At 42.2% G+C, this 22854-nt stretch overlaps 1 protein-coding gene across 4 annotated transcripts in view; it reads right to left on the reverse strand.

Annotated features, from left to right (window-relative positions):
- Positions 1-12750: 12750 nt before the first annotated feature.
- Positions 12751-22854, reverse strand: part of mib1 (MIB E3 ubiquitin protein ligase 1) — a 56080-nt gene continuing 45976 nt past the window's right edge. The window contains exons 16-22 of one of the 4 annotated variants that reach the window (XM_073490903.1): positions 21193-21374; positions 19199-19388; positions 19019-19097; positions 18813-18899; positions 17124-17192; positions 16352-16452; positions 12751-14996 (exon numbers count right to left, since the gene is read on the reverse strand). In XM_073490903.1, coding sequence (XP_073347004.1) covers positions 14856-14996; positions 16352-16452; positions 17124-17192; positions 18813-18899; positions 19019-19097; positions 19199-19388; positions 21193-21374 — 849 coding nt within the window. In that variant the 3' untranslated portion in view covers positions 12751-14855. Of the gene's footprint in view, positions 14997-16351; positions 16453-17123; positions 17196-18746; positions 18900-19018; positions 19098-19198; positions 19389-21192; positions 21375-22854 lie in introns of all 4 variants that reach the window. The other 3 variants (XM_073490902.1, XM_073490900.1, XM_073490899.1) reach the window with 3 other exon arrangements.

Genomic DNA, 22854 nt, shown 5'->3' on the forward strand with positions numbered 1-22854 from the left:
ATGTGTCACCAAAACAAGTTCCTCCTGGAACTATTATGGAGAGGCATCATTGCTCCATCTCAAATGTTTTTTGGGATAGGCCTTTTTCACGGCTTTATTGATAGGACAGCTTTGAGAGATGACAGGAAACGGGATGAGAATAACACGCAGCAAAGGGTTGCAGATCGAACTCGAACCCTGGGCCGCTGCAGCGGGGACGAAGCCTCCATGTATGGGTTGGCGCTCTATCAACCAAACTACCGGGGCGCCCCATCGTTGCTCCATCTTGTGTTGAGTGCCGCCCAAGATGATTTTGATTGGTGAAGACAGATAAACTCCCCTCAAAACCACTGATTAAACATATGAGATAGACACATTTCTGAACAATCTGGAGAGCTAGGCTAGCTGTTTCCTCCTGCTTCTCATCTTTATGCTAATCCAGGCTTATCACCTAGCTCTAAATTTAACGCACACAGGGGTATCGATCTTCTGGTCTGACACTAGAAAGGAACATGAATTAGTGCGTTTCACAAAATGTTCAACTATTTCTTTAAAGACACAAAGCTCAAAGCTTTGTGCAATTGGTAGGATGTGGCGGTTAATGTCAGTGGTTAAATGGTAAGGTGCAGTAATCTTCCTGCACTGTGGTGGAAACATTACAACGTAAAGCCGCACAAGCGGTGTCCAACATCTGCCCACATTGCAGCGCAACACCTTGACATTTCCTCCTCTCACATCAACAGGCCTCGCTGTACATGTGCTGTGAGTCATACATCAGTGTCCTCTACACCTTAGACTTTTGCCCCAGAGTGAAGTACCTGGAGCACTACTCTTAACTTTGTACAAGACATCTTTACGTCTCGGCGTTTTATGGCAGAGGATAAAGGTCATCATGAAGGTCGTTGCAGAGATCTAGCGAGGGAGAGGACTGCGTGGGAGAGAAGGAAGCGAAGAGGGATGAATAGAGGGAGGGAGGGGAAGAAGAAGAAGAAGAAGAAGAAAGAAAGAATTATGGCTAGGAGGGGAGGCTGCTTTCCGACACCACGCATGCTGAAGGCCGGTGTGTCAACGCCACGCACACACAAATACACACCTAGCGGGATTCCTACCTGTGACTGAGTTCAGTGGGAGTCTCAAGAGCAAGAGGCGCTAATCAGTAACAGTGTTATATGGCTGTGTTAATGGTTAACGTGGCCCCTAGACGCTGTGCCCCTGGCCCAAGCACCTGCAACCCCTTTTACAGGCATCATCCACGGAGAGAACAAATAGTCTGAATGCTTGTTGGGCACATCGGCTTCACATGAACCATCTCATCGGACATGCCAGCAGGTGTTTGGCGAAAAAACACTTGAAAATAAGCAGAACGGGGTCAATTATTGGAGATCACACTGTGTTATTAGCTCCATAAAGCCTCGGCACACCCAGTTCACTTCTCTTCTCTTCTCTTCTCTTCTCTTCTCTTCTCTTCTCTTCTCTTCTCTTCTCTTCTCTTCTCTTCTCTTCTCTTCTCTTCTCTTCTCCTCTTTGCCTTCAGGGTCATAGTAACAGGAGTCAGAGCTATCTGTCTGCCCGACTCCCCCACATGGCCTTCTGGCTTCACACACACAAATGAATATTTGACAAACACCTCTGTCAAAATCTTCTAGCTGCTTCGAAATTAGCCTTTGCTTCCCGTCGACATGCACACACACACACACACACACACACACATAGGCACACATCCGTACAAAAAAAAAAAAACCTTGCACAAACACACGGTTTCTCCTCCCTATGTTTTAGATAAATAGCGGCAGCATAAAATCAAGCTCAGGTCAGGATAACCTCGCGGTGACCCACCGGCTCCTTCTCCTGTAGTGACCTCTCTCAGCAGCTGCTAACTTGGGCCTGCCAGGTCAACCATACACAACACTCGTACGTGCACACAAACACTTCAGTCAGGTCTTGTCTCCTCTTTCGAATTGTTTCATGATACCTTTTTTTCCATATTCCACATCCGAGCAGAATTGATCAAGTCTCAAAGTCCAAGAGCTTGATGCGAACGTAATGGCAGTGACATCAAGCGCGCACTAAGGCAATGTTAATGCTTCTCTATCCGAGCGGATGGAGGTGTGTGTGTGCACAGTGCAAACAGACCCTTGTACCGAGGAGGCTAAGCCGGAGCACTCAGCAGTGTAAAAAAATCTGGGCTAATGTCTGTTTCTCTCACTAAATTGTTTTTTGATAAGGGAATATCTGGAGATAAGTGTTGTCACTATCCTATCTGAGAAAGCGGAAGCCGGTTCGATAAATCTCCCCTGTAATCTAATAGGAGTCATGGGCAGTAGCTGCCATCGAGGGAGGACTGTACTGTCGGCCGCGCCGGGCTGAAGTGAAGACTCACTCTGATTGAAGAGCAGGGGAGAAGTTAGCCAACAGCCAGCTTGTAAAAATTGATAACATCTTTACATTAAACAAATGACTATCGCTCCTCATTCAGGATTACTTTGGATTTGTTGACATATTAAAGTAATACTGATAGCCTTTGTCAGTTGCCTAGTGACAGTGTATCTGTGTTACAGAGCCACAAAGTGAAACAAAGTGGAAACATTCGGCGTATATTTCACTCTGTGTACCTGAAGCAGGGCTGAGATGGTGACCTGTTTGATGATGGATTTTTGAAATGCTTCATGAATAAATGGTAAATATATAACCAATGAATATCATTTTCTAGCTGTTTTTTTTTACCGCTTAAAATTGACATGTGTGCATTGCTACACTATATTGTAAACACTGAACTCATATGAATTATAGATAATGATTTGGATGATGAGGACATGGATTTGGGAGCTAGGGGTGCTGAGGGGGCTACAGCACCCCCTAAAAGGAGATTATAACATGCCGAATTTACAAGAACGCCCAGATAATTAAGAATTTGTCAGAAACAGCACTTCGCAAAGTTTGTTATGTCTTTCCTAACTCGACAACTCACAAAATTGAGCGATTTTATAAGGGAGTCTGGGGAATTTCTCTCCCTCTTCATCTCCTTGCTGTTGTTGACTGTGGTTGATGTGGCCTCTTTGACCTACAGTATGTTGGTGTTCAAGTTTTGCTGTCCATCTGTTTATTTTCAGTTTTGAAGTCCTGACTTGAGGCCAGCTAAAACCCTGTCCACACATACACAGGTATGTCATATTGTTCATATTAAGAAAGACACAGACGGACATTGATAACACAAGGATGGACAGAGAGACAAAAACGACTGCTTATGATGTTTATGAAGAGAGGTCACGTTTACCAGCCTCGCCCATAGAATATTATGTCGCTAGGCAACCAACCAGAGTAAACAATCTTTACAACAGCACGGACAAGCCTTGTGTACGCGTATGGGATATACATTTTCAGGTGTGTTGTGTGGATGGAGACGATGTGTGAAATGGTGCTAAAATGCTCACACGGAGATTGTTTTTTCTAAAAAGCCCTGTTTCCAAAAGTACCCGTGCTCGTGTGGACCAGACCTGAGATTGTGTTGCCCTGTTACACAGCTGTTACCGGGGTTACAGCTGGCCTGTTTACACTGATTACAGACATGTACACTATAGGCAGTGGTCTACGCTAATATATACAGACATAATATAACATAAATTTTTGACCAAACCCAGCCCGGGTCCCAACAGTTTTGGGTATCCATGCTCTGATCCAGTAGAAACAAGTGGGTGCCGGGTTGCGTGCCGTACTTAAACCTACTGAAAGTACAACTACAATGTTGTTGGTTTCGGCCTGTTGATAGTAAGAGAAATATCAGGTTATAAAAAATGTGTCGTTCAGTTTTACTAGTCACGTGTCAAATGTTTAGATAACCTAACTTTGCAGCACAGTAGTAAAAGTTTGATAAGAGCTCTCGTCATCCAGCGTTTCTGATATTGGATAGTCGATGACACCTTTGGTTAGATAATCAGGTAAAACGTCTGGGTTCTTGACCTGGTAATTAATGAAGTCTGAGTTAAAATCACTTAAAAGGTGGCTGACATTGCACCTCAGCCAGTAGTAAAGTAGGAGAGGATGATTGTAGTTTAACTGCGGGGGAAAATATACCTGAAAAATGCTTTTTTCTTCCCTCCAGGCGAGAATCACATGGAAGTTTATGCCAATATTGTATAAAAATCTACCTTTTCTTGTAATACCACAGTGAGGTTGATTCTCTGAGAGGCTCTGCAGTTTTTAATACACTTCCCTGTTCCTGCGTTTTACTGTGGGAAACTCCAACATCTGGGATTTGAAAGTCAACTGCAGAAAAAACATAACATTTATGAGATACGCTGTCAGGAAATCAAACGTGGACGACAAACAATGTGTTAACACAGATGTTATGAAAATGACATCACGAGCTGTGTGGCTTCCTGCTGTTTTCTAAAATTCACCAACGAGGAGGAACTCTCAGACTTTATTAAAAACTCACTGACTGAATGTTCATGTAAATCACTGCAAGTTCATCTGCATATATTGAGTTGAATGTGAGTCAGTGGCTGCTTAGATGGTAGAAAATTAATTTGAAACATCTGAACTGAACCAGCATATCCTTCTCTCAGTACTCTTAATCATCCTGTCTCCTCACAGCTCTCTAGATATTTTTCTGTGACAACATTCTGCAGGCGAACAGGGTCTCTCCCCCCCCCAGTGACCCGAGCTCCCAGGGGTTGGTGTTAAGTAAACTTTGTCAGCCATGCAACGATCTCCAGCAGAGAGCTGTCTCTCTGCTCATCAGGAGACCTTCTCCATGACCCCCACCTCTCTGCCTTGGCATTCCTCTGCCACACCACCTCCCTGACACACCTCGTCTTCATCTCTCCTACCCTCCCCCGTCGGCCCCACCATCCGTCCGTCGCCTCGGGTCCTGCTCTCTGTCCCAGCAGCCCGTGCGGCCGACTGGTGTCTCCTCCGTTGGAGACAGCCTATCAGGGGCCTCACGTCATCTGTCTCCAGGAACTGACTGACAGGTCGACCTCAGAGATTACCAGCTCCTATCAGAGAAGGAGAGGGGGGGGGTCTGTCTTCCCTAAGTGGATGCTCCTTTCTCTCACCATAACACTGGTTGGGAACTGGAACCTGCTTTCGGCCTCTGAAACTCTGATGTGGCGTTTTATCTGTCCGGGAGCTGCTCTGTTGATTCGCTACAAGGTCTGCAGGGACAGAGAGCCAGACGGTGACAGATATCAACTATCTTGGCCAGCGTAGACACAGAGAGAGGAGAGAAAACCTCAAGCATGTTGGTCTTTACTGTAAACACCTAGTGAGATTCGGCTGTCCATCCAAAAGGGGGTTTGTAATAACAGCGTGGAAAATCGGCCGTGTGCTATCAAGGTCCAGATGCTGCATTCCCAGGCTGCATGCTGAGACCTTCAGCACTAGTATTGACAAGGTGTTTTTTTTTTTAAATTCTTCCACAGAAATTAAACATTAGCCTTTATTTAAACACAAATTGAAAAGGGGCTAACCATAAAAAAAAAAAAAAAACTGATTGTAAATATAAAAGAGCGGAGTTGGAAATTTGGAAAAATAAACTTCTCTGACGGCGAAAGACTTTCAAGTCTGCAAGCTAAATATGAAGCTGCAGCTCGAAGCCGATTAGCTAAACTAAGAGCAACGATTGGAGGCAGGGAGACTGTCCTTGGACAAACCCAGGCCAGCTGTTTCCCAATGTAACCAGCTTTTGTGCAACACTAAGCTATTTGGCTGCTCACTGTACTTTTATATTTAGCATCTATTTCTCTGCAAGCAAAGTGATTAAGTGGGGGAGAGCAGGGGAAATAGCCTAGTAACATTTTTTTTTATTTTAATTAAATTCTTCAAAAACCTGTTGGATAAAAATGTTTATGTAGCCTAGTCACTTGTAGCCTAGGCTATCTGTTTTCTGCTCATTAACAGTCGTATAATGTTTTTACAAGCAGTGTTATGGTCACAATATTTACTGTCGCCTAGAACTTTAAGTCTTATGTTACATTGACCCTAACAACTACTTGATACCTTCAAACCTCTTGAAATTTGGAAAATACGCATATTTACTTTCTTGCTAAGAGTTAAACGTATGAGAAGATTTATAGCCTAACTCTCACGTCCGTACGCTAAATATGGAGATACAGCTAGCAGCCGGTTAGCTTAGCTGAGAACTAAGACTGGAGGCAGCTAGGAGAAATAATGTAGCTCTGTAGCCTATGGATTAAACCCCCGAGATTTAACATGCTAATTAGATAACCTTAGAGCTTAATTATCTGGCTATTAGCTGTAGCTTCGTAGGCCTACTTAGCAACTTGACTTAGTATTGATACGACACACACATTCTGTTTATGTTTCCATCTATTTTCTCAAATCGTTTTGAGTCTGCATGCTAAATAAAGGGGCCAGTTAGCTTAGCTTAGTATAAAGACTGGAAACAGCTGTGCTGACTCTGTGCAAAGGCAGCAAAATCAACCTACCAGCACCTGAAAAGCTCACTAACTAAATGTTTTAAATCTATACAAAAGCGAAGCGTAAAAATTTAAAATCGTAGTGTTATGGGTGGTTATGTGCACGTTTACTTCTTGACTTTCATACAGTCTCCAATCCTCAGGCCTGTGCTAAGCTAACGATTGATGGCTGTAGCGTCAGAGTACAAATATGAGAGCGGTGTCAATTTTCTTGTCTTACTCCAGACAAGAGAGTGCATTTTTTAAAATGTTTTTCAGACTTTTGCCACGTACGACCTTCAAATTGTCAAAACATGATGTGAAACGGTTAAATATTGCTTTCTATATAATCCCTGGCGTATAATCCAGCCTCACTCTCTCCACACTGACTCTACCAGAAGCTTGTGGCCTCTTTTAAAAAGAGACCTTTCTCTCTGCCAGGTGGTGTGAAGCTGACTAACTCTCAAGCTCTCGTCACCGCTCTCTGTCGAGAACATGGAGCCCTGGGATATTTGTGTATCGTGTATTGATTTGGAGGTACAACCCTTGGCTGTAAAACAAAGATAAAGAAGTTAGGCATTAACTAGTTTTTCCAGGGGTCACTCTGAGCCTGTTTCACATAGCTGGAACCCACATGGAAAAAAAAAAAAAGAAAAGAAAAAAGAAAAAACACCAAAAATGCTTGCCCGTGTGATGGACTCTGGAATATTGATTTTTCTCTCCCGAACAAAAAAAGGCCTTTGCAGTCAGTATTTCCCTCTGAGCTCAGATAGGGCTGCTGCATTCCTGTCTACTCCCTCCAAGGTTACTGCCTGCTCGGCGGAGGCGAGCACCTGCCAGATGTATGCTTGTTTTCTTACACAACGTGTCTTTGTAGCATTTGCTGCCTCTTTTTTCCAGCAATGGAAAGAAATTGTAAGAAACAAAAGGGATCGCTCAGGGGAATTCAGTCAACTCGGGCTCGGGGAGTTTCCTTGTTGTCTCTATCTGAGTTCACAGGGATTACAAACTGTCGAACTCGCATGTGGCTTAAATGCTGATCCCAAAGCTGAGCTTGTTTAGAAACTGAGGACAGTGTCACCGACGCCACCTTGTTTGTCTTAGCTAAGAGTTGAATGTGATGAGGTTTGCACTTGTTGATTAAGCATGTCTCCCCCATTGTTCTACATACTTGTAGAGGTGTGAAACTCATCACATCTAAAGAGAGCGTTCTGTTGGTTAATTATTTGGAGAATTTACTTGTCGCTCTGATGTAACAGGGTAATACTGAGAGTTATTAGTGTTTTTTTTAAAGAAATAAATCTAGTTTGTTAATTTTTTTTTATCCAAACTACGCTCTCTGTGATAGTTAATCCGTTAAATCATGAATGATATATATATTCTTCACCATTTTTATGTGACTTGAAATTACTGCTCTGTTAGTGTTTGTAATCTACCCAATAAAATTAATAGGTTGCAGCGGTTTCCAACGGCGTCAGGGATCTTTTTTCAATCTCGGCATCAAAAGCACTTGACAGTTTACTGCCCAGGCAAAGGTTGAGCCTCCACAGTTTTATAGAATTATTAAGTAAGCAATTATGATAACCCACTGTTTTAAAGATAATAGGATGATAAGGTTCTGCCAAAGTCACACTGTAGTTTGCCCTTACGCTGCTCTTCCTGAGGAGAAAATCAATACCTTTTGCACTCTAGGCCACTTTGTCCTCTCGACGTGCTGAGTGTTTATTTTACCTGTTGAGCATTAAAAGTTCCAGATGATCCACATAAAATAATAATTGTAATCTGAAATACAGAACACGTCGCGTCGCTGCACGTTGTAATGACCCTGCTCGGGCTATAGTGGCATTTTATCAACGCTCATAAACCTTGAATGACTATATATTGATAAAGACTGTTTAAAGTGTCATTGGAACGATAACATTTGCACTGTAAATGTGGCTCGCGGGCTCCAGCCTCCAATCGTGCCGGGATGATAAGGACAAGCTCTGAGTGGGGCTGTAACCAATAGGTCAAAAGCCACAGAATATTTGGTTTGGGGATGTTGAAAGCCAAGTTTAACTCTGGAAAAATCATTAACTCAACATAATTAAATCAACCAGGTAAAAAACAGGTAAAATGAAAGAATAAAGCATTTGCAATTAATGTCATTTGTTTCTTAATTATTGAACTTTAAATAACTGTGTATGGACAACACACAATTTCATGGTTGTTTTGGAATAATAAAAATAAAATATTTAAATTGCATGACATTAAATCACAAAAACGTACACGACATGCGAGTTACCGCTAAATAGAATTTACTTCTTGCTTATTTTTTTACTTTAATTAATCTCTCCTGGGTGTTGTTTGTGTCAACCTTCTCTCTCCGCATGCATAAATAACAATCACCCACCTCTGACAGAGAGATGGACGAGTGCTTTGACACTTTGCCCTGATCAATATCAATAAAGCAATCAGCACGTCAGGGGCTTACATGTTTTGAGGAGGAATCTGTGGGAGAGGATAACTGACTTTATGGCTTTACTGTGGAGGTGGGGCCGCTGCCTTCAGGTACACCAACCCACCCTTTCAAACACACAAACACATGTAAGGTTATATCACATTTAGGGACATGGGGGGTAAAGGTTCGCAATTACCTTGATAAGGTATAAATAAATAAAAATCAACAGGACAGTTTATGTCCTTAGTTTGACAAACGTCCCTAATTAACTGGCCAAAAGTCCAAAAATGGGTCCCAAATCGCAGCGCACATAAATCCTGAGGCCCTTCCCTTCTTCCCTGCTCCTCCAAGAGTCTGTCCAGACAGCCAGATTGCACTTTGCTCACTCAGCCCGACCATAAACTGAGACAATAAATTCAAACCGGACCTCTGAACTGGATGACATGAGAGAGAAAAGAGAAGGAAAGGACCTTCAGACAGTCAGCGATCAATTCCTCCAACATGGAAGGAAAGCCCAAGTGGCCAAAACAGACAAAAAGAAGTTTGTTTCTCCCCTTTTTCTTTATCTGTGTGGCCCGGGAAGAATTGATTTCTGCAGCTACAGGTTTTTCTTTGTGGAGAATTTGAAGTAAATTTTTCCGAATAATGTTGTGCCGTAACAAACAAAAGTGCTTTTCTTTTGGTCAAAAACATGCCGGAGCCGCAGTTCATTTCCCACTGATGGCTCGCAAATCAGTACAGTGGACTTAGAAAAATACATTCAGCGTTGTGATCTCGCTCAAGTAGTTTAATGAGACGTCCCTCGTGCTGTTTCTAGCACGACTGGGATCACAACACGTCAAGTTCAAGTTCTGTATTGGACAACTGTAAATTTAAGCTGTTTTATTTCCTCCAAGGTGAGGATAAACAACTCTGTTTCAAAGTGAGCTCACAGAATAACCTTTGGATGAATGATGGTGACTACAACTAGCTGTCAAACCAAAATAGAATACATGAGGAAGCATCCTACTGTAAATTTTCCTGATTTGTCCTCTGCACCACAAATATAAGTCTATCTATGACAGGAGAGGCCCACAGTACAGTACGTAGTCATTGGATGTACTGCCACCTTGTGATGTGCTCTGAAAGCTGCATGTCATGTCACAGCTTCACCTCACAGTCAATGTGCAGAGAATTTATTCATGTCTGTCAGGTCATAACTTCAGAACCAGCGCCAAGGGCAAAGCCTGAGGGTGAGGAGGAGTGAGGAGGGGGGGGGGGGGACGTGGACTTTTTCCTCCCTTGCGGCAGATGGATGTCACCGACCCTTCTCAGTGATCACAGCGCAGACTTGAAGCAGGGTCACAGTCATTTTCCTGATCGTGGATGCCCGCTCTCCTCTCCAGGGGTTCAATTCATCTCTATCTGCTGCTCAGTGAAGCCTGCAGCGCCGGGCCACCATCACTCACGCTCTGCGGGGCAGCCGAGGGGATTAGCTGACCCCCCGGTGTGGGAGTAACAACCCCTGCAGTCCAGTCAGCAAACACTGCAGTCTGCGAGCAGCTGAAAGCGGCAGGCGTGGCGGTCAGGGATCCTCCCCAGGACTGGGAGAGATAGTGGCGTCTCCAGCACCCTGACAGTCAGTCAGCAGGGCAGGGGCTGGTCTGCAGTCAGTCACAGTGATGGACAGGCAGCCTGGTCCTGACTTTCACCCCTGAATAGCTCTATTCACCCCCGCAGACTGATTTAACGGTGTAATTTCACGGTTTCTGTGATTCTGACATGGCCAAAAGTATGCGGACATGCAAATATCACACTCTAATGGGATTATTGAGCATCTCATTTCAGAAGTTTGGGGATTATTATGCTGCAAATCAGCCTTCACTCCTGAGGGAGGGCTTTGATAACCCAATGCAGTTTTTTTTCAAAGATCTGTTGCTGCTTGTGTTGCATTGTTTGTCCTTTTTACTGTTTTATGGTCTCATTTTTTATTTGTATTTTTTCTGCACTTTGTGACCTTGATCTGTGAAAGATGCTATATTAAACTTTATTTACTTATTTTACTACTTATATACTCACATTATCTAAAATATTGCAATGCTAGTTAGTCTATAAGCATTAACTATGGAGCTACTGCATATTTTGTTTTGGGGTTTTTTGGATTGTTGGTCAACTAAAACAAGAGTTAGGGGGAAATTATAAAGGGCACTTTTCACATTTTTTTGACATTTCACAGTTTGGACAGTAAATCAAGAAAACAATGAGCAGATTAATCGATAATGAAAATAATCCTTAGTTGCAGCCATGCTTTCATGGATGACATAAAAGCACAGGGGCAATCTTCTGTCATGAACTTAAACATACTTGAACATAAACGTGCTAGTTTTATTCATTTCAAGTTGATTAAACGACTAAACTTTTTTATTTTTCAGACCTCTTCAGAACTTATAACACACTTTAACTCTTTAAACAAATCAGCTGGGAGTGAATTTATTTTTGTTCCGAGGCCGGAACAACGTAGCTCCAATAGGAGCAGCTACAGCTGTGATTTAGTGATAAAATGGCATAACAAAGTTACTTAAACTAAACTGTTCATTACACTGAACTGTAGATATTTTCAGCTTTGGGATTCCAGTTGAAAGGAATTGAAAGACTTTAATTAGAATTTGAGGAACTGAATCGTGATTAAGTTACATAAACTAAAGGATTTAAAGGTGCTCAATGCAGTTTTGTAAAATACATTTTAATCAGCAGAGAAAGATCTTCATTGACTTATTATTTTTTATGCCTAAAAAAGCTGAATAAACAAACTATCCGCGTTTTCATGACTGTCTGTGTCACCTTTCTAGCTTTCAACAGTGTTCTGGGGGACCTTATTTTCCTCTGAGAACAGCTTGTTTATTCAGTTAAGTTAGTTAGTTAAAAATAGTTATTAGTTTGTGTTATTACCTCATTAATATTGTAAATATTGAAATTCTGAGTTTGAATGTGAGCCCCTTTAAGTACAACTGGATTAATATCAATTTAATATGACTGGAGAAGTTCATTTGTTTTGAATCATTATAGAATTACCTCAACGTTTCTTCTCAAATTCAGTCAACGTAAATATTTATATCAGCCCACCATCTTGCTACTAAAACCAAAGTTCAGAAAATCCTGAATGGAACCACTTCAAGAACCAGAGCTAACTTGCTGGAAACTTGGTACAAAGGGGGTATAAGTGGCCAGCCGCAGCTGCCATTCACTCGCTGTCGAACACTGTAGCAGGAAAACCACATGAGGGCCCATTGTTCTAAAGACAGGTACTTGAGTATAAAATGACAAAGACATGACACCAGACTATACACCAACTGTCTAGGCCTTGTGCCAAGTTAGAGATGTGAGAGGGTGTAAGGAGGTGTCACAGTCTCCCCTACAGTCAGCGTGCACTGACGGAGGGTGACAGCATGATGAATGTCTTGTTATGAGCAGCTGCGTAGGGCTGCTGCGTGTGAGCCAAACCCAAAGATGTCCAGGTTATGAATGGACTAGTCAATGAGCTAGAACATAAATGGCCTTTGGTCATAATTTCTTAGTGCTATGGAGATGTCTTGTGAGATGTCCCGCTGTCACAGCGCTGGCTAGAGAAGATGCATCACTCTATTTGGGTCTCTCTCATCTCCCATGAGTGGTTTCTCTACTGCTTTCTCTTCTCTCTGATTAGCATAGCTGACCTATCACACGCTGGTGCTGAGTCATTATTAGGTGTTAGCATTTTCAATTACCTCACACCTCCCATCTCTGCCACCCTGTCTCCTCTGTGAGGCAGACGCTGCACAGCAGGGGAAAAGCAACAAAATGCTAATAAGAAGCTAACTACATCTGAGAAACCAAAAAAAAACAAAACAAGCTAATGAACAACAAAACAACAAAAAAAACAAACCTCTAATGTCCCATGGTTCATTTGGAACTTTATTTCAGCTATATGGTTGTTTTAAAAGCACTTATTAGCAATACAGACTGAACGGTTTCCATGATACATGTCGTACTGCATATGTCAAACATTCATGCCAAAGAAAATACTACTGATTACCAACAGGACAGTTACAGGTATTGAAAATAAAGTACAAAATAGGCTTTTTCAGAACAACCATAACAAGACAACACTACCATAAAGCGTATTAGTGCTTCTAGCTTAAAGTGTTATCATGATCAATGAAAAGAATCAAAACTGTACTCAGAAAAGTTGCTTTCAGTCCTAAAAGGAAAGAAAAAAGCTTGTGTGCCGTTGCAAATTCCCACATAGCGGAGCAAGCTAGCCACCACTGAGTCTCCATATGGGTAACTGCCTTTTAAAAAGAGGTAAGGCAAGTTCTGTCTGTTAGAAAATCATTAGCTTTCCTCCCAAATAAAACACTGGTGAAAAGATATTTGACACTTTTGACAACAAAATGTCTTTTTTTTTTCTGCTTCACAAACAAACAAGTTAGGCTTACAGAGACCTATTTCAGAGAAAAACGCTTCTACTGATGATTGCTAGAAAGCTATTGCCAACAAAAAGCAAACAAATAAAAACTTCACAAACGTATCTCAACATTAATATCAGAGCAGAATGTTTGAGAGATTTTTGAGGCTACATATTAGGAAGGCAGTGATACCTATAAATCCTATTTGTTTGGGCAGCAATACAAAATAATTTATTCTACATTTTCATCTTAGTGTTCTAATAGATTGTACTCTCTAGCTCAATAAATGTCGATTTTTGAGAAAAGGAAATACACTTAAATAAAAAAAAAAAAGTAATACAAGATAAAGAGCACCTTATCCCCATACGAGTTATATAACAAGTAGATTTTTGGAAGCAAAATGGCACAGAGTCATCAATGGTAAATTAGCAATGCTCCTTGAATTGTACATTTTTTTTGTCAGACAAATACCACGTAGTCTCAACAGTTTAACATCAAGTTGTGACAAGATACTCTTTGTTACAGAAATGTTTTGCATCATGTGTGTTTACAACAAACAGGCACAGCGGGGGCTGATCACTGGACAGAAGCTGAATGCGTTTGTCTTGAATTCCGACACGACGGCTCTGGAATCGGCAGCTGAAAGGGTGTTGCGACATCCGCCCATCGTTCACTGTACAGCTCGGTAAACAAAGTACGGGTGTGGTGTGCTACCTGGGTGTATCTACAACTCTATCTGTGTTTTCATCACTGCGCAGAAAAGAGCTTTTACCCTGACTCAGCTTCTCTAGTGCAAAACTGCCAACATCCGGTCTCGAACCGCGAGGACGTCGGCGTACAGCGTGTCACAACGGCCAAACTGAACACGGACATGAAGCTAAAACACTCACTGAACCTTTAAGTGGTGCATTTGTCACAAACTTGCCATACTGTCATGAAAAATTAAGTACTTAAAATCCACATCTGGAGCTTCTGATACCAATACACGTGCATAAAGATTTACAAATACAATAAAACTTGACTGCAGCTGGCACCGACTGCGACAGATGCACGAGAACTTTACATCAAAAGGTAACGGGCCGACCTCTACATCATCTCCTCTACGCTTCAGATGTGCACAGCTGTTCGAGGATGAAATCTGCAAATGGGACGTGCCCCAAAAGTAAATATCCAAGACCGTGAGCCTAAAGGAGCCACCATAGACTAAATCAGATAAAATAAGCATCACATATCAAGTAAAAACAGAGAAAATGACACAGAAAGAGAGGGGGGATGGTGGGAAAAGAGAAAAACGCCATGATGCGAGCGTCTTGATGATGATGACAGAGTCAAGTCAGTTCATATTTTTCCTTGTTTTGTAACAGAAATTCCATCTGAACACAATCAAACCATTAAAAGAGCATTTGTTGTGTTGAGTAAGACATTAGATAACACCCTTGGCTGGCTGACTCGGGTGCTGTGAGGATGGTCGAGCAGCAGCAGCAGCAGCAGCAGCAACAGCAGCTGGTGTGATTGTGGCTTTGCGGGCGTGGTCGGTGTGGGCTGTCAGAGAAAAGAGAGAAAGAGAGAGTCTGTGGTGGTGGTGGGGGGGGTCTAGTACAGGAGGATGCGGCGCTCGATGGCCTTGCGGCAGATGGGGCACTCGCTCATTCGGTCTCCACACAGCTGGCAGGTGCCGTGGCCGCACATGAAGATCATGTTCTTCAGCCGGTCCAGACACACCGGACACATGGTCTGCGGACAGATGAAGAGGAGCGATCAAACTTCATGTTTTGTTGTAATAAAGTCACACAGAGAATCAATAACTGAGCCAAGCCCTCTTAAAAACTTTATGGCACAGAGGTCCTTTTGATCACACATTTTACAGCAGTGTTCATCACAACCCGCTCTGCATTCATCTTCCTGTGTAGTTCACGAACTGCACCTGGCTTGTGTCTACGTAAAAAACAGGGTGCGCCCAGTTTAGTTAGCCATATTATAGTTAAACCCTGCATGTCCTGCAAAGCCGGGGTACTACTTGCTACTAGGAAAGCTCATTTAATTCTGTGCAGTGTTAGAAATCATTCTCAGTAGAGCTGCGAGGATGAGCTGATAGCTAAATTAATTTTGATGATTAAGCCCTCGTTTAGGTCATTTATCAAGAATGATTGCAGTAGATTTACTGGTTCAAGCTTCTCAAATATGAGGATTTGTAGATTTTATGTCTTTTACATAATTTGTAAAGTTCAATATCCTCGAATATTAAAAGTGGGAACTTGCGATGTGCCTTTCCCACCATTTTCTCATTAGATTTGAGAAAACACATCAATAGATGAATCAATAATACCAAGTTGCAGCCCTAAATCTCAATTAAACGTTTAAAGATCTCAATAAATGTTACTGATGCATAATGTTTGGATATGCTGTATCACTTGGATCTGCCACTGCTATGCTGGCCATTCACCAAACGTTTCTACTGACACAGGAAACCAAAAGGGAGCCAGCATCCTGTAACTCAAAGGCCTAGGGCTGCTTATTTTCAATACATTAATCGCTTATTCTACAAGATGTCAAAAAACATTGAAACATGCTCAGAGGACAAAAGTGACATCTTCTAATTGCTCTAATCATAATCCAAAATCCTAAGAGTCTTCATTAACTATCATACATTCAAAGAATGCTGCACACATTTTCACACTCCCTGTACCTCAGGTGTGGATTATTAACTGGAGTAGAAGGTAGTGATGTCAAAAATATCGGAATATTATGTCAATTTCTGAATTTTGGAACAGTTTAAATACTAATTTTTCACAGTATTGACACACCAGTCCTTTTTTCTCTTCTCTCCAACAGCGAGGTGACACATGCACTGCTGTAAATGAACTGAGATGCTGTCTTTCTTAACACACAGTACAGCAGCCTTGTTACATTTATCTTTTAATAAAACTCTAAAATGTTATGCCCTCAATGTTGTGTCAATTCTTCCCCGTGGTATCAGATATCAATATTTTTCAAGGTATTGTATTGAAGTTGGAAATTCACACACTAGTAGAAGGATTACTCCACTTGCTGGTCCCTTCTCTACAGTGCAGTCTACAGTTGGGCCTCACCTGTTCCTTGATGTCCTGGAGCTGTTGCTGTAGCTTCTGTACGTCAGCGTTGACGTTGGTGTTGTCCTTGTCTCTCTGCAAGGCTGGGATGTTTCCGCTGGCTGCTTGGACACAACAATAGAAAGGCATGGTGAGAAAAAACAGGGAATTTAGTCACCGTCCTAGAGACTAAACAAATTAACAGTTTGCACCAGTGGCCACATCAAACCTCACCTCCTCGTAAAGATAAACTATATTGCCAATTAAACAGAACTGCAGCCACACCGACATTACGAAACAAGCTGGGAACTAGACTATATTTACAACACCAGTTTTGTGAAACGAGCATGGATCACAAACGCATGCACTCTGGATTTTATTATGTTTGGCAGACGAAACTTGGGCTCTAGCAGCCCGTGTTGGCACCGCATTCACTTTTAATACTTTGTAATTATCGGAAATATAAACTGGCACAGGACAAAACATCATACAGCGTTATTGGCATTGTAAGAGCCACAGGATGCATGTGGGTAATGATACCGGTGTGAAACTGCCTGAATATATTACTGGCTGGACTGCAGCCCTGTTGGGGACTCCATTCCAGACTTGTGCGATTCTTGGCATGTGCATCACACATTTACTGTATCAGCATATACTGTTGATGGTTTGTGTGAATTGCTGAAAGAGAAAGGGAGGGGGGTTTAAGGGGAGGGGACAGGGGCCAGGGCAGCACTGTGGGGAGCCCTTTAAAAAAAGGGTCTGATAAGGGAGGGGATCATAGAGGTATACTTACACCAACTTAGTGCCAGATTGTTGGGCTGGAGAAGATCCTGCGATCCCCCTGCCATAGTGTTAGAGCTCCCTGCTGGGAATAACCAGTCACATTGTTATAGCAGGAGCCGACTTCACCAGCTCAACAGTTGGCCTGCGGACCAAAACTACTCACTACAGCCTCTGAGAGAGGTCCAGAGAAAGAATTTGAAGAGAAATCTAGCAAGTTGGAAACAGTGATCAGGAAAAGAAAGGGAAATAGAGTCTTTTATACGTATAGTTAATAGTTAAAATGCATAGCAGCAAGTGATTCTTTCTCTTTTTGCAATCAGCCAATGCTAAAGCACAATTCTACTGCCTGTGCTCATTATGAAAGTATTAAACTTGAGAAGTAGGAAGCCAAAATAATCAAACTGACAGGTGAATTTCGTGCACTACATTTGCTTTTGCAACAGACATCGATGGTCGGTGTTACTGGGATGAAGGGAGATAAACAATCAATGCTGCCCCTTGCATGAGTGTATGTGTGTTTGGGGGACTGCATCCACTTTTTGCGCGTCTGGCAGCGACTGCAGGTAAGATTTGCATGCCAACAAGCCGACACGTGGAGGACGTTAAATAATCAACACGGGGGTAAACATGAAGTTAGTGAACTTACAACAGTTTCCCTTTTAACTCAAAATAAAATGTGGAAAACACGACAGGAATAACACTGTGTTCAACTTGGAGACAGGAAGATGGATAGTGAATGCAACCAAAAATAAATGTATTTACACACTACATTACATCACTACTCACTGGACAGTGTCAATATTTTGGGTAAAATTGATGACATCCAGTTACAAAACATGCTTGCGAGCCATTTCAGCAAAAACATTTTATCATTCTGGGTCTTTCTCGACAAGGGATGCATTATAATTCAGTTCTTTTGCACTTTCAGGTGGGTATTAATATGCATATATCATTATGGCTACAGGGCATTTAGCATATGCTCACAAATAAGTCCATCCATTTTAAGCGAATGTGATTAGTCAAACTTTTAGAGGCCACAAAAACATGAATAAAGTAATAAGGTTGGCTGTATACTCTGACATTATTGTATTATTCAGTGTGGGTCAGCAAAACTACATCCAGGAATGGCTTCTGAGAACCTGCTTATGAAAAGATTATGATGTGAAAGAGAAAATCCTCTCTCTTTGGAGAATTTTAGACAAGGCAGCCAAGTATTTGTGAAACCACTGTCCATTTATTTTCCTAAATGTATCTTCTTTTACCATTATATTTGTTTATCCATTTATGTTTTACTCCTCCCTGTGTAATTATGTCATTATTAAAAATGTAACAATGGATGCAATGATTGAAAATGCCAGATCTAGTGGTAGAAAACAGTTTAGAAACTAAGATTGAATGATTCAAACGTGTGGCTTAATTTGTACATTTCTAACATCTCTACAAGGATGAAAAAACAACAACATATCAGTGATGTAAACAAAGGAATAAAATGCATAAGCAAGGCAGCAACAAAGCAAAAGATAAAAAGTGCTAAAGCAGATATTACTGAAACAAGTGGAAACTAAAAAAGAAGAAAGAAATTTAAAAAAAGGGAAGAGGGAATTAAAAGGGAATGTGTGGAAGATTCACTCACTAAGGTCATCATCATCATCATCATCATCATCATCATCATCATCATCAGCGGCATCATCCTCCATACCTTTCCCTCCACAGCAAAGAACAAAGGGGGTGCGGCGTTCCACAACAGCCCGGCACTGTACGCACTTCTTCATGAGGCTAGCACAGTCTGGTGATGACAGAGTGCAGGTTGTTAAGGCATGGACGCAGAGTTTATTCTATATAAAGTATTTCAGTGACTGGTGAAATGTCAAGGTTATGTCTGATGTTGAAATGTGTCTAACTTACTCTCACAAGCGCACATGTGACCACAGGGCTGGAACAAAACGGCTGCCTTTTTATCAGAGCAGACAACGCACTCCTCAATCTGTGGAGAGACAAATGAAATAACAAAAAGAGGAGTAAAAGTGTCCGCTCTTCTTCATGTGTGTGTTTTCTGGGTGGGACAGATAGTAGTGCGTCTGATACCTTGGTTCTTGACTGGACCTGATCCTTGCAGATGAGACACTTCTTGACACGAGGCGAGCAGAGGGAGCAGGTGGCGATGTGTCCGCAGGGCCCGAACAGAGTGTCTCTCTTCATGTCCGAACACACCATACACTCCTCCAGTGACTCGATGTTGCTGTTCAGAGATGGGCTGCGGGTGCCCACCTGACCACTGGAACATTGAGAATAAAACCACAGTGAGTGTGTGTGTGTGAGAGCAGAGGAGATTGCAAGAAAAAGGAGAGGCTGACAGAGAACAAAGAAAATAGGGGGAGACAGAGAGAGACTAAAAATAGGGAGAGACGGAGGAGAAGCGAACAAGGAAACGCGTTTCCCTACATGAAACATTTTTTGCAAAGACAGGAAATCATTGATTTTTCGAGATGGTGCCTTCTTCTTTTTTCTCTTTCAGGTGTTGTTACAGTCGCTGCAGCGTGAACATACCAAAAAGCACTAAAACAATCCTGTAAGTTCATCATGTTCTTCCCTGTGTGTGACAAGTATTTCCATTCTAATGTCAGTATGATGAACGGTTAAGTACCTATTTGGCTACATAAATGTGAAAATCTGATTAAAATAATGAACTACATATAAAAATCTAGGTCTGAGTTACGGATGCAAGATATAAATTGAGCTGATAAATTATTGGCTGATAATGGGAAATGTAATATGCATTATTCAGATGATGAAATTATAGCCGATAAATCAAGCCAATAATATAAAGCCAAATTGCTTTAACTGACTTCACATATTTATCTTTATATTGATAATTACTACTCTGACATATCTGGTTTGACAGATTACGTCAAAGCATTCAATTTTAATTCTTCAGCAAAATGCTCAAAAAAGGCCAAAGTACGCTTGTCAGGTACTCAACTAGAAAAATAAATTAACATTTGAAGACTCACTAGACTCACTATAATAGTGATGTCAGATTTGGTTAGGTCAGAGCTATGGAACATTTAAATAAACATCTTTGCTCACTACGTCTTAGCTCGTCTTAGGCTGTATTCAGACCAAATCAAGCGTTGTGGTGAAAACGCAGACCTTCCCTTTCATTTCAATGAGGATAGTGCATTCAGGCCATGGGGGTAATGGAAAAAATGCAGCCAGCTGCGGCGAAAAGGCTAAAACAGACTCAACTTTTGGAGAAATGCAGCCTGACGTCACGTTGCGGTGGCCAATCACATAAGCTGGTGATGTGAGACGTGATGGTTACAGTTTAAAACATTGTTTTTCCTCTGTGGGTGCGGACAATTACTGTAGGACCGGCATGCTTAACTTACTCTGGCAGAGGCATGACCCAAATCAGAGGCAGAGTAGGTGTGGGTGCTATTTAGCATGGCTAAATGCTACAGAGGAAACACAACGGGCATTTCTTTGTGTAGCATTTTTGTTTTACTTGTAATCACTTAGTTTGTTCTTGTTCCCCAGTTTAAAACCCACCATAATGATATGCCTCCTATCCTGGTTGTTTACTGTTATTTTTTAAATTCAGCTCCCACACCGCCACAAAACCCTGCGGCTAATCAACCCAGCACCAGATTTGGTCTGAAGGCAACCTTATCCTCAGGGGTGCATAAACTTAATGTTATGAACGTTTTTTTAAAATACAAAAATGTGAAATGACTTGTTATCTATTTGTATCAGAAATAGACAGGTGATAGTCAGCTGACATGAGCTTACATAGCCTGATGAAAGCTTAGTAAAAAGCCCAATTTTCTGTTACCTTTGGACATTCTAGGCGTAACATTACATTCATCGTGACCGAATCGACTTACAACAACAGACTACACTTGCTGCTTCCCCCTGTTTCCAGTCTTCAGGCTAAACTTGGCTCTCTGTCTCCTGGCTCCAGCTTCATATTTAACAGACAGACATGAGAGTGGTATTGATCTTCCCATCTAACTCCTGGCAAGAAAGCCAATAGGTGTATTTCCCAAAATGTCAAAACTATTCCTTTAAGGGATGTTTACCTGCTCTTCTCTTTGTGGCATTTGGCCAGAGCCTTGCAGAGGCTGGGGTCGGGACACAGGTCTAGAGGGGACTGGCCCTTCTTGTTACGAATGGTCAGGTCCGCTCCGTTAGCTGCAAGGAAGCAGGCGATGGATGCTGCGCTCTTCTTTTCTGCCCCCTGGGTGCCCAGGCCCATGATTAACTGCAGGTAGACACAGAAAAACAGAGAAAAGATTGAATACAGTGGGAAGTGTTGCATCTCCACCTTACACGTAGGCACCCAAACCATTAATGTACAGAGTAAGAAGAGTAAGGGATCGTGACTTGAACATTATTTAGACAGCTTCAGAGTTAAATTCAAAAGAGCAATGTCAAAATACTGTCAGATCGCCACTAATTAGCCAATCAAAGACATATCTTCAGAAGGCTGTCAGGCAGTGTAACCCTCTCACCCCCACCCAAAATCCCATTAACTGCTTCGCCTTTCTCTCCCTCCTCCAGCTCATCACCTCACTGAGTCTACCCCAACTCAAAGCCGCTCTCTCTCTCTCTCTCTCTCTAGCAATTTGGGCCTTCCATGTCTGATTGTCTTCAACCAGTAGCTTTTACATCTCTGCTGATGGAGCCATCGGGCCGGTTAATTCAATTCTCATCTTGAAGGGGGTGGGTGGGCTATGGGAGAGTGACCCAACTGCACATATCTCAATTAGGTCCACTGTCTGTCTGTTCCACTCCTCTGCTGGGGAACCAGGGAGGGCAGAGAAGAGAGGAGGCGGTAGAGGAGGAGAAGAGAAAGAAGTAGGAGGGAGACAGAAGGTGACAGGTAAGGTAAGTCTCGCCTCTGTAGCCTTTAACTCATCCCCTGTAGGGATTAGTGATGTGCTGTTAACATACAGAGGGTTCAGGACTGACATGCCCCTGTTGGCCTCTACAAGCTCATTCAGGCTGGTCAAGAGGCGGCAGCGAGCTGGTTGACTGCTCCATGCTCGTGTCTGGCTGCTGTCTGAGTGATGGCCCGGTGCAGACTGGGCTGTCCAGTGATGCAGCTTCCTGTCTAAATGTGATCCGTCATCATTTTTCACGCATCAGGCAAGTGGTTCACATACTGATCTTAATACAGGTGTATCGTGCAGAATGCTGCCCAGACGACCTCCGAGTACAATCACCCAAAATCATAAAAGCTAAATGCCATGACCTGATTATATTGTCTAATAACTTGTGTGGTCATAAGGGACAAGCATTCAATTCTTTGCAGAGGTGACTGCAGCGTTCTCTCCATGTTTATAGGCGTTTCTGGAAACTTTTGTATCTTTTTACAGCCAAAGTAGAGATATCTCAGATGAATTGGAGCCTGTCTTATATGTCTAATAAGTCTAATCAATTCAGTGACCTGGGAAAGAGGGTTCAGAAAAGTCATAAATAGATAGAAATGGATAGGACAATATCTCCAGTATAAATGTTGCAGCAAGTTGCAGCAGGTACCCTGTCCTGTCTCACACACACAGCTGGTGTATTAAAGTGGCAATAACTGTTATTCCCTAGGAGGGAACATGTTACACTGCCCACATGACAGTGTTTTAAAGAGCCAAGAGTGGAAGTCTAGCAATGACAGGAAGTGTAAGGTTTTCATTACATGCATTAGTGTGATTTTGTGTATTGTCTTCTAGCCAGAAATATTTGGG

The sequence above is a fragment of the Pagrus major genome, chromosome 21 (assembly GCF_040436345.1).
Source record: "Pagrus major chromosome 21, Pma_NU_1.0".
Taxonomy (NCBI): Eukaryota; Metazoa; Chordata; class Actinopteri; order Spariformes; family Sparidae; genus Pagrus; species Pagrus major.